Below are 12,135 nucleotides of genomic sequence, written 5' to 3'. Positions count from 1 at the left end.
TTTGGGTCAAACTGAATAAAAAAAGAAATACTTTGTAAATCTTCATTGTTCCACGTTTCACACAGGATTAGCTGTGGTCATTTCCATTCACTTATTGACTAACGTCTTACCTATCACATATCACAAAGTTGTTTCATAGGTAGACCCGCCCCTTCTGGTCACATTTGTTCCATGCGGCCAAGATGGGGTTGGCATAAATGCTCGTCTTGAGGCTTAAAAACAGGACTTAAGACACTAGAGGATGAGGTTACGGTAGCTACATCTGGGTTCAGCTCACTGGGGCAGCAATCTGAGCAGAGAAGCCCAGATGTTCCTCACCCCACCACCTCCTACAGCTCATTAGGATGTTTCCAGCCCAGTCGACAGACATAAAGAGTCTGCCCTGGGGCCTCCTCCTGGTACGACATGCCTGAATACCTCACCAACAAGGCATCCAGGAGGTATCCTAGTCAGATGCCCAAGCCACCCTAACTGCCTCCTTTCGATGTGGAGGAGGAGCCACTCCACTGCTGATCCTATTTCTAAGAGAGGGGTCAGCCACCCTTCAGACAAAGCTCATTGCGCCGCTCATATCTGCAGTCCGTCTGTTAGTCTCACGCTAAAAAAATACCGGTAAACACAAGTAACAACGTCTTCAGGAAAACAGTCACCATAGTGGACAAAAGGTGTTTTTGGTTTTAGAAGCAGACGTCACAGACGGCTCACAGCTGCTGAACGCTCTAAAGTCTTTCACTCATCGTATCAGCACGAAGGGCGAGAACAAAACTCACAGCGATGCACTTACAGGTCGGAGAACGAACACCTTTAGTGTCTGCAGAGGTTAAATGATGGGAAGTGAAGGCAGCATAATGGTTGCGTCACAGTGCTGTGGAAACGTGCCTGTCACTGAAACCAGTAAAAAAAATAATCATGTGACCTCAGGATATTGGTGATAGTCGTGCAGCCGCGGCTCTCTGTGGGGAGGAGAGTCTTCTTCTGAAGTCGTCACGGAAACACACACACTGACTCTACACTTGGTGTGCGTGTGTGTGTGTGTGTCTGTACATGCGTGTGTGTGTGTGTGTGTGTGTGTGTGTGTGTGTGTGTGTGTGTGTCTGTACATGCGTGTGTGTGTGTGTGTCTGTACATGCGTGTGCGCGTGTGTGTGTGTGTGTCTGTACATGCGTGTGCGCGTGTGTGTGTGTGTGTGTGTGTGTGTGTGTGTGTGTGTGTGTGTGTGTGTGTGTCTGTACATGCGTGTGCGCGTGTGTGTGTGTGTGTGTGTCTGTACATGCGTGTGTGTGTGTGTGTGTGTGTGTGTGTGTGTGTGTGTGTGTCTGTACATGCGTGTGTGTGTGTGTGTCTGTACATGCGTGTGCGCGTGTGTGTGTGTGTGTCTGTACATGCGTGTGCGCGTGTGTGTGTGTGCGTGTGTGTGTGTGTGTGTCTGTACGTGTGTGTGTGTCTGTACATGCGTGCGTGTGTGTGTGTGTGTGTGTGTGTGTGTGTGTGTGTGTGTGTCTGTACGTGCGTGCGTGTGTGTGTGTGTGTGTGTGTGTGTGTGTGTGTGTGTGTTTTGCCCTTCAGCTCTCCTTCACCCCCCTCCTTCCTTCCTGCCGCTGCTGTCTTTACATCGATGCCCCCCTCAGGTCACTAACTGCTGTTACTCACATAATGATGGGGGATGCTGCCTGGTTGCCATGGTGATACGCACATTGGGAGTATGTGTGTTTGTTAGAGGGAGAGAGAGAGATTTGTCTTGGCAACCTCTTTGTGTGTGTGTGTGTGTGTGTGTGTGTGTGTGTTACAGTCTGAGCAACCGAGCTGCTGGACAGAATAATGGAAACAGCGGCGTCCTCTCAGAGCTTCGTGCTCTTTTCCTTTTTTTTACCTGTGAAACAAACAAAGGTGCGCTGTCACATCACCCTGTGTTTACTGGACCATGTCACACACCTGTACTGCACCTCCTCCCTGATCCTGATCATTTATCTTCCCCCACATGTCGTCAGGGTTTTAGCTTCATGTGAGCATCTGTGCTAATCGGATGGAGACGGCGTCTCCTCTGGAGCTTCTTCCTGTTTTAAACATGTTAACGGAGCACTGCATAACCCCACTGTTGTTAATGACAGCCGTGGCTCTTCAGTGAAAGACCGTGATCAGCCTGGGCTTCATGTTTGCAGTATAACATCTCATATATGTCAGTCTTTACAAGAGCTAGGACATGGACATGTGTCCTGTGCAGCATATATACCCTGTATCATATAATATATACTGTTTGCCAGGTATAAAATATGTTATATATCTATATATTCAGTTATTTTAGGAAACTCTTTCACAAGTAGAAACTACTGCCAACACCTGGCTAATGTACTCTGATTAGGGATGGGTATTGTTTAGGTTTTATCAGATACCGGTGCCAAACCGGTACTTTTGAAAAGGTGCCGGTGCTTAAAGAATGGAGAACACAAACTTTGTCCAAAAACCTCTTATGTTTTTATTTTTAGCAGTCTCTTTTTTTCAAAATCCATCTTGGAAAATGATGGCCATTTTTGAAAATTCTGATGGGATATACCAAATGATTAGCTCTGTAGGGAAAAACAGTGACTGTTTTTAAGAGCTCTGGTTCTTTATGTGTGCTTTCTGATAAACTGTTTAAAAAGTTGATCCTCAAACCAAAAAATCCCTCCAGAAGTCCAAGCCTGGCCAAATAACGGGAGTTTTCCCTGACAGCTAATTCCCATTTGGCTAAGCGGGCTGCATCAGACAAAGCTGGATTTATTTTGGCATGTTAGCTAATGCTAGCTAATGTTTGCTTGATACCCAAAGCAGCAGTTAGCCGGGTTCAAATGCTACGTTCTATTTTTCTTGGAAGCCAGACTTCAGAGCTTGGAGTGATGGCAATCCCAAGTTGAGTGTCTCCACTAGTAAAGTCAGAAAAGCAGGATTTATTTTGCTCCTAAGCGATGTGCAACCATTTGTGCATCGCTAGCAATCCAGTGATAGTTCACTAGCAATGCTGGTGATGTTTTTTTTTGTTTGTTTTTTTAATGTTTATCAGTAAAAACCGCTGCTGCAGCACATTCAGGGAAACACCCTGACCCACACTCTGCGTATGTCTCACACAGCCACAAATACACAACAGTGGCAGCACGGGTTACATGTTTTACAGTTTTGCTAATGTTTACATGCACTGCCGCCATCTTGGATTGTGAAGTCGGGGTTGGTGGGGCTGCTCCAACACTCGGAGAGGGAAGTCTATTTTCAGTTCCAGTTTAAAGTTCCAGTTGAGAACTTGGAAATTAGGCTTAAAAAGTAACGGCTTTGCTGTCATTAGCTTGTGAAGCCGGGACGCTGGTTGATTTCAGGCTATGAAAAGTCTGTTTGTCCTTCACACTCTTCCTTCCCTGTGCATTGAAATTTCCATGATGAGACGAGAGCTTTCTCCTGATTGGACACGCAGAGGAAACTGATGTTCTGGATTGAATGTGATTACTTGATGAGCTTCATCAGTCCTCTCGTCATTCATCCCCTGCTGCCTCTTCATCAAACATCTTCTCCTTTCCTCTCCCGTCCTCGTGCGTGATAAACTGCTCACACACAAACACACGCGGAGCTGTTTCTAGGTCACGAGGGCTTATATGAATAATAAACAGCTGTCTGCTTTAAAGAGAATTATTTATAGAGGCCTTGAATGAGCGACATAGACACACTCTTCATCGCTTTCTCTCCACCTTAAACGCCTCCTCCTCGACTTTCTCCGTATTGTTGTCTTCATTATCTGTTATCGCTTTATTTCCCGGCCTCGCCGTGTTTGTTTCTGCCTCCAGGAATTCTCTCTGATGCTGATACTGCTGTACCTGTCATATACAGGAAGCTGTAGTAGTAGTAGCTGTAGTATCAGACTGTGTTCTTACACCTTCCATCTGTTTTTCATCTGGATTTCCTGGTTCAGACCTGAGTATCCAGGCCATACACAGCCCGGCAGTTATGAGAAGATAAAATGTTAACCCCAGCAGCATCGAACAACAAGTGGAGGAAAAAATTAGTGTCGGAGTCAATTAATATCAGCCAGCCACGTCGCCGAGAGCTGAATCCGTGCCGAGATGCTGACTCCCCAGTTTACAGCGAGAGAGCGCCACATTAACACATACATCAGAGTCTGCAGTCATTCATAATTAGCGAAACTCATTTTCCCCTCTTGACCGCCTGGTGGTTGCATCACAACATGCAAAAAACATGTTTATTTATGCTGTAAAGTGTCTCCAGTGGACGTTAGAGGAACTGCGGGTTTTAGTTGAATCTAATCTGCCTCTGATGGTTATTTCTGTTTGTATAATCATGAACTCAGCAGGCACTGGGGTTGGATCGATCCCAGTATCGATATTAGTATTGGTATCGGTATCAGATCGATACTGGTGCCATAGGACCGATACTTTGTTTCTGTTCAGCAAGTTTAGCATGTAGCCGTCTGAACTGTGTTAAATATTTTTTTTAGAAATGAAAAAATGTACCTCACACCTTGCTGTGTTGACTGTCACGTCTATTTAAAGCCTACAGCACATTTAAACAAAGCTGACCCAAAAACGTCAGAGATGGGCTCAGTTTCAAAATCCATGAAAAGCCGAATGATGTGTTTTATTGGGTTAAATGATTATTGTGGAAAGTAAAAACCAGCGATTTAGTGTTCAGAATTTGACAAACCGATGATGACTCATCTTATAAATCATGACACACTGCTCTCCCCTAAGTTGCTGCCCTTATAGGGTAAAAGTCATCGGTATTGGTATCGGCAGAGCTGGCCCTGTATGGATGGAAGATGGAAAAACTGACCTTCCAAAATAAATCTGGAGTCCTACGAGGTCACGCTCCGACTGGCACAAGTTTAAAGAAGCAGTCTTACAGCTGGAAGATCTGCTGACAGGAGCTGTAATCTGTTAATCTGTGAGGAAAGTGAAAATGTAGCAGTGAGGAGATGTGGTGATGCATAAACAGAGAAAGAAACAGGAAGCAGAGAGTGACTCTGCAGAAACAGACAGGATGGCGGGCGGGGAGCTGAGGTCAGCAGGAAGTCAGACGCTGGCCAGACTAAAGCTTTGGGCTGAAACAGCATGATGTCATGTGGACTGAGCCCTCGTGGTAATCCCAAACATCCACACACACACTGTAACAGAACACACACTCACCAAGGCAGCTGCAACTCCACCAATCAAACTAAAAGTATCTCACATTCAGGCAGGTGAGTGCGGCTCACAAACTGACGAGATCAGGCTCTTAATCCTGAGGAAAAGTAAAATTAAAACTATTTAATCTGTGTCATATGTTGCTATTATTTTTGATTAAGGAAACCTGATAAATAAGACAATAATCAGCTTCTGAGTTAGTCACTTCTATGATTTAAAAGAAGTCTGTAGCAATCCCGTGTGTTGCTGTCTGGTTTATAATCTCCTGATAAATTTCTCAGCCCAGCATCTCATATCCTTCAATAATCTGTTTCTGCTGCTTCCTGCTGGTTCCCAGTTTGTTCGCCTCACGCACAGGTTAGCTGGAAGTGGTCGGGCATGTAACTCAGCAGTTTTGCATGACTCACAGTTCAAAAAAATCCTTCTTTATCTGACACTCGGCCCCTCAGTTCATCCTCTGTCCAAACAAGCTGTTTTGAGTCCCATCTTTAAAGTGACTTTCTTCTGATTGGTTGCCCCTCATAAACAGTCTGAACAGCAGGTAGGCGGGGCTTCTGTGCACAAAACGGCCACATTTGGGACATTAACCCCTCTGTGACATCAGGCAGTGAGTAGAGTAAGAAAAAACTCGGCGTTTGGAGGAGCCTGAGTGTTTGGCTCACTGTGATTCTTTGGACTTGCCTTATTACAGTATAAGCTCCGCCCACTGAAACAGGTCCTTGATGTCTACACGCCTGCTTCCTTTTTATTTGTCAAACATGTTTCACTGCAGTTATTTTCTCTGTTGTTATCGTATTTTTAACAGGGGCGTGTAGCACATGGATGTTTGTAGATGCAGTACCGTGATTGGCCACTAGCACTGCTGTGGCGCTCTGCTCAAAGATAAATTGAAACAAATCGCAGCGTCGTGGAAACAGCAGTGTGGCTGTGTTTTATGCAGTTGGTTCTTTCTGACCTTTCGTGCAGATTACTGGGTTTTATTTTATTTGCGTCGCTGCAGGGTTACAGCAGGACTTTCAATCTGGAGATGCAGGCTAAGCTGTAATCTCTGTCACCTTCATTCAGCCTCAGCAGAGAGGTCAGAGGTGGCTGTGAGGAGGCACCAGTTTAATTTGTTTTTCATAATTCGGGGAGTGCTCAGTGCACGTTCGTGTCTCTGCAGCTCCTGTGTGTGTCGGTGTGTATTTGAGGAAAGCACAGTTTTAGAAGCAGACAGTCAGAAGATGCATTATCTCAGTTCTTCAAAGGGCGGCTCCTCCTTCAGTCAAACCAAATAATCAGGACGGTCTTTGAAGCTGTGCTGACGGCTGGAGTCGCCGGCCTGTGAACCTCCCTCGTCGTGCAGCAGCTCGTCTGTTATCTGCTGCAAAACTGTTTCGGGGGATGGGGCCTGTCTGACAGGACTCGCCACAGAGAAGGCTGATGGGAGTTTCTAAGAGCACTCTCTGGTTCATGCAGTGGCTGGAGGTTTGTGCTGTGAGTTGTTTTGGAAAGAAAGTGTTGCTCCATAACAACAGGCTGAAAAGCAGCACGAGTGTCTGCGTGCACGTGAGCACAGCGGCCAGTAAACAGAGCTGTGAAGAGACCGGACGCCGAGGTCTCATTGTTTTTACAAACCCAAACAAAGAGTTTGAATCGTTGCGTCGAGAAGTTTCTGGGGCTCAGACTTAAGCAAAGAACAAATGAAAAACTCGAGCTTTAACGTTGCACAGAGAACAGAAAGGCGGGACTCAAACTGTGGGTTTTTCTTCTCTGTTCTCCTGGAGAAACTTCACCGAGCGTGCACAGCAGGAAAAGCAAAAATAAATACTCGAGTAAAATACCTGAACATTGTCTTAAGTGGAGTAACAAAGTATTTGTACCTCGTTACTTGTGTCTAATTAGCACTCTGTCTGTGTTTCTAACAGGGCCTTGTACACATACGAGGATGAAAGCAACGACCTGACGCTGGCGGCGTCCGGAGGTAAGTCTCTGCTGATGTGACTCCCTCTCCTGTCCCGTCGCTGACATCATTTCTGTGTTTTTAATGAAAAAGGTTTTAATGGCGAGCGTTCAGATTGGCTCCAATTTGCTTCTGCAGACCGGCGGCTGTAAATCACGATGAGCAGCGTCTGCTGCAGCTTTGGGGGTAAAAGCAATCATGCTCTTTGTCTCCTGATTGTTACTGAGCCATCAGAGAGATTCATTATCATTTCTGCTAATGATGCGCTGCAGGATCATTACAGAGTAATGGCACCCCTCCTGATTCGATGCTCGCTGTCACTGTGTGTGTTGTGTGTCGTTTGTTAGCCAGGATTTAGCAAATGTGCGCACGGTGGTTAATGTTAAACATCAGAAGCAGAGTGAAAGTCCAAATCTGGCTCGATTCACACGCATCCGTTCAGAGACAGCTTCAAATCAAATCAAATCACTTTTATTGTCACATCACATGTGCAGGTACATTGGTACAGCACATGTGAGTGAAATTCTTGTGTGCGAGCTTCACAAGCAACAGAGTTGTGCAAAATACAATAATGTAAACAAGCAAAATACAAGAATGGCTACATCTGAAACTAATAAATATATGTACAATATATAATAGTATATGCATTTCTGGATGTGTATACTAAATATTTTTCTGTGTGTGTGTGTGTGTGTGTGTGTGTGTGTGTGTGTGTACACATATTTTACAAATTAAATAGAGTAAACAATAAATAGAATATATAAAATAAATAAAATAAAATATACAGAGTGAGACATGTGCAAAACAGTGGCATTACTGTACAGTATGGAGTGCATAATGTTAAAGTTCCAGTAGTGAAGCTGAAGCTGAAGCTTTGACCTGTGTGCACGTTTACTCTGGCAACACAGACTCAGCAGTTTGTGAAATACTCACCATTTTATCTTATTTTAATTTTTTCATATTCTTGGGCACGAAAATGCTTCTTTATTCTCAGTTAAATAAACTGAAAAACCCACTGATGTGTGTCCTTGTGCACAAAGCAAAGAGGAAAACGTTCACATATGCGGGGCTGGGGGTGGGGGGTAGTTTGAGCCCATTGCTGATTGGATTTGTTTACACTGGTTTTGGTCTACACACTCACCCCACAAGCAGAGAGTAGGCTACAGTTAGGTAATAAAAACTGATCTTTTGAATGTAGCTAAACGTCTGCTTAAAGCACAGCTGAGGACCCAGATAAGACCAAATAACACTACAGGCTGTCCTTAGTTTGCCTGACTGGGAATTTGATACAAAGTAAATACATGTAAAGAAGGAAAAATCATTTAAATTAATAAATACTTAAAGAAACTGACAGTGGTTTAAAGGATGAATCTGAATTTCAGTCATAATCTACGTGAGACCCGGTAACCTCCTGCTGCTCTGTTTCACTCTGTCGCTGAGCTCAAACAGGAAGAGCTCAAACATACATAAAAATAAAGTTTTATCTGTGAACGTCTCGTCTGAATAACCCTCTACAAGCCTAATGTAATCATCAGTGTATAAAAAGAAGTGCTAAAGTGAAGTGTTTGCATCACAAATGCTGCAGGGACGATGATGATGATGATGCTTGAAGACACTTCTACCCAGGAAACCTTCAAACCTAAACAAACCTATAAGCTGTGGAATAAAACCAGTAAAATTAACCCAGATTAACCATTTTTTAAGCTCCATGTTTTAGTTCTTGCATTTGTTCAGCATAGCTTTGCATGACTCACAGTTCAAAGTCATTCTTATTTATCCTAAACCGAAACAAGCAGGTTTAGCTTTATTCACGCCAACTCTCTTCTGATTGGCTGCCCCAGCAGGCTAATCTATCTCACGGATTGGTTCAGACCACAGGACAGGGTGCTGTCTGGATGAGAGCGAAGTCTCATAGTTTTCCACCTGTTTTCCGTAGATGAATGTTCTGGAGTGGAAGTGTTGGAGTATGTGGAGATTTTCTCTGTGAAACAAGCAGGACCTTCAATTAAAAGGATGTTTGCACCATTATACTCTAAAATCTCAAAACATTATATCATTCAGCATTAATGGCGCCGTCACTGCTGTGATAGTAACCTATGCTGTTTGTTCTTACATCATTGTGGATGCTGGTTTTTAATTCTGTACTGGTTCTGATTGGTCAGACCACAGGATGGATTTCCACGCGGGCTGGTTCATCTCCTGAGAGATGGTGGTGGCTTCAGTCTGTTGTTTTCTCTGCACAGTAGAGATTTAACCAAAACTGCTGGATGTAGTGATGAGCTGTGCTCACTGACAGAAGTGTCCGTTAGTCTGTGCTGAGATTTCTCCGAATCTTTGAATTATGCTGCCAAAGATGATGAAATCTCCATTCTTTGCAGTTTCATCTTGTTCTTAATCAAACATGTGGATCATCAAGAATGAGATTTCCATCACGAATCATTGGGGTCCAGATTAGCCAACACAGCTGGTAGAAACTGTCACTGCTGCTGGCCAAAGAGAGAGGAAGCAGAGAGGGGGATGGCATGTTAGCAGGCAGCGGGAGGGTGGAGGCGGGACACTTATTAATGTGGGGACTATGTAGTGGACATGCAGGTGTGACAGAGGAGGATGCTGGGATAGGGTGAGAAGGAGGCAGATGATGAGCTGTGGTGACCCCCCCAAGAAAGATCTTGTTCCTAAATGAATTATGCAGTACGTGTGATCTGTTTTAACACGGAAGTTTAAAGACGTTTATGTAGCATTGTGAACTCCAGATGTTTTGTGTTTGCTGATGTGAAGTTGACAATAATCTGAATGGTCCTGTGTGATGATGAGTCATCACCGGAATGTTCCCAGACAGGATCTGCTTATTTCCATTGAGCGTTCACATTGTTATGCTAATCTAGAAGTACAGAGAGAGTGATTCACTTCACTGAAAACTTCATTATGTTGGAGATTTAATTTCAAGGAACAACTCTAGTTTTTTATGCACTCGTCACTTTAGAGAATTTAATCTGTTTTGCTTTCATAACATGTTTTTTTTTTTTTTTTTTTTTTTAATCGAGAGAAAAGGTCCAAAAGTCAGAATTAGCTGTTATTTCACTGCACTTTGTCTGTGGGATATTTATGCAAATACTGCACGTCTAATATCTCATTTACATATTTAAAGGTCAAATTAAACAAAATTTGCAATACAAAAAGTAGCTGTCTGTCTAATGGCTAAGTTTTATGGTGATATGTTACTTAAGTACTATTTTCTACTCAATAAGAACCTTTTGAAACTTTTGAGGCTGTTTAAAAGTGAATTTTCTGGTTTACTGTGACAGAAATCTCTAGTTCAGTATTTCCAGTTTATACTGGGAGGTTTTCTCAGAGTCTGACTTATCTGACATTTTATGCTGGAAAGTTGACCGTTTCTTATAATCTCTAAGTTATTATTTCAGAAACGAATCCATAGATTAGTGGATAATCTGTGGATTCGTTTCTGGAAAGAGAACAAATATAAACACTTTTAGATCAAAAAGGCCTCAGTTAAAAATTTCTGCACACTTTTAATACAGAAAATATTATTCTTAATGTGAGTAATCACCTTAATAATCTGTGACTAACTTGTACTTGCACTGGAAGTGTAGATTAAAAAGTTTTATTCTCAGGTGTCTGAGCGGTGACGCTGGTGTCCCGTGGAGAGCGAGTCAGCAGAAGCTGAAAAAGCAGGCATGGCTGCGACTGTGCTGCAGTCATAATGAACTCTTGTTCTGTGCTGCAGGAGGCGGCCTGGCAGAGATCACGCTGACCTTTGACAGCGGCAGGGTGATGTACGGCTTCTGCGGCCTGAAGGAGCCCACCGCCGCTCTGCCACGATACATCCTCATCAACTGGGTGAGTCGCTGGGACGAGGGGGAAACGGGAGGGGGCACGCTCTGAAATGTCCTTCAATGCTATAAATGAGAATATCAGAGTCATCGAGGGTCGCTGCACATTTTCAATTTAGTCGTTTATTTGACAAGGACGCGCCGATAAGAGCGATCTAAAACTCGTCGTCGCTGCAGCCTCAGCAGCTGGAAGAAGAGTGGCATCGGCAGCGGTCGTAGACACGCTGATGTCACCAAATGCTGCGATTGTAGTGAAAGTGTGAGAAGCTCTGAAACTCGATTAATGTACCAGATTTGTTTAGCAGTGGCCAACCAGCCCACCAACTGTCTTCACATTCTGAATCAATCACTGGTTGGACAGGAGTTCACTGAGGCATCATGTTTTTCCATTTGAGCTTAGTCCATTAAAATGTGTAAAAGACAGAGTTACAAAAATCACTTAATGAAATATCCAGAAATGCTCTTACTTTGGCAGAAAATGTTATATTCATGATTTAGATAATCAGTCTGTGTATGAAACAAAGTGTGCTTTTTATATTCTGTGTCAGATGTACTTTAGTCTTTTAAGCCTCTCTCTACTTCTACTTTATCTGAATCTGAGCTTTCGTTACTTCAAAAATTAATAGTTTTAAACACAGATCATATGAAGAAATGATAAAACATTATAATTATGCTAATTAGAAGATTTAGCTTACGTTACGCACTTTAGGTAGAACTTTGATACGTCAAATAGCTAGCAGATTGTCACATTAGAAGTTATGTTAAGCTTAACTGTTTTAATTTCTTCAAAGCAAACTGTCTTTATATAAAAATATCTTTCTGTAGGGTAAATGTTAGCTTACTTAATATGTTTTTATTTATTCTGTAACGACAAAAAACTGTCTGGCTTCTGCAAAAAGTTTGCAAGCACACAAGCTAGGCCAGGTCACAAGCTAGGACTTTGGCTAACGTTGGTCAGCTAGCTGTAGCATCTCTATGAGCATGAATGTGTTGTTAGTTACTCCTTAATTTTAGCTGAAAAAGTAACGTTCTAAAAAGAGATATATCATAATAGCTGTTGTTATCCATTGTGCTATGTGAACTTTTATCTGCTGTCTGCTAGCTATTAAACATGTTGCTAAATTACGTACCTAGCAATTTTTCTCATTAGCAGTGAAGCTGATTCTTTCTAAATTAGCTAAAC

At 43.1% G+C, this 12,135-nt stretch overlaps 1 protein-coding gene across 5 annotated transcripts in view; it reads left to right on the top strand.

Annotated features, from left to right (window-relative positions):
- dbn1 (drebrin 1) overlaps positions 1 to 12,135 on the top strand; it is a 118,899-nt gene that overhangs the window by 86,890 nt on the left and 19,874 nt on the right. For all 5 annotated transcript variants that reach the window (XM_085421351.1, XM_085421350.1, XM_085421347.1 and 2 more), the window contains exons 2-3: positions 7,067 to 7,122; positions 10,847 to 10,959. In XM_085421351.1, the coding sequence (XP_085277477.1) occupies positions 7,067 to 7,122; positions 10,847 to 10,959 (169 nt within the window). The remainder of the gene's footprint in view (positions 1 to 7,066; positions 7,123 to 10,846; positions 10,960 to 12,135) is intronic.

Source organism: Rhamphochromis longiceps, linkage group LG10 (genome assembly GCF_057381845.1).
Source record: "Rhamphochromis longiceps isolate RC_006_pf linkage group LG10, R_longiceps_female_GT1.1, whole genome shotgun sequence".
In the NCBI taxonomy this organism is placed as follows: Eukaryota; Metazoa; Chordata; class Actinopteri; order Cichliformes; family Cichlidae; genus Rhamphochromis; species Rhamphochromis longiceps.
Note: the sequence above shows the minus strand (reverse complement) of the source record. Positions and strands in the feature narration are given on the sequence as shown.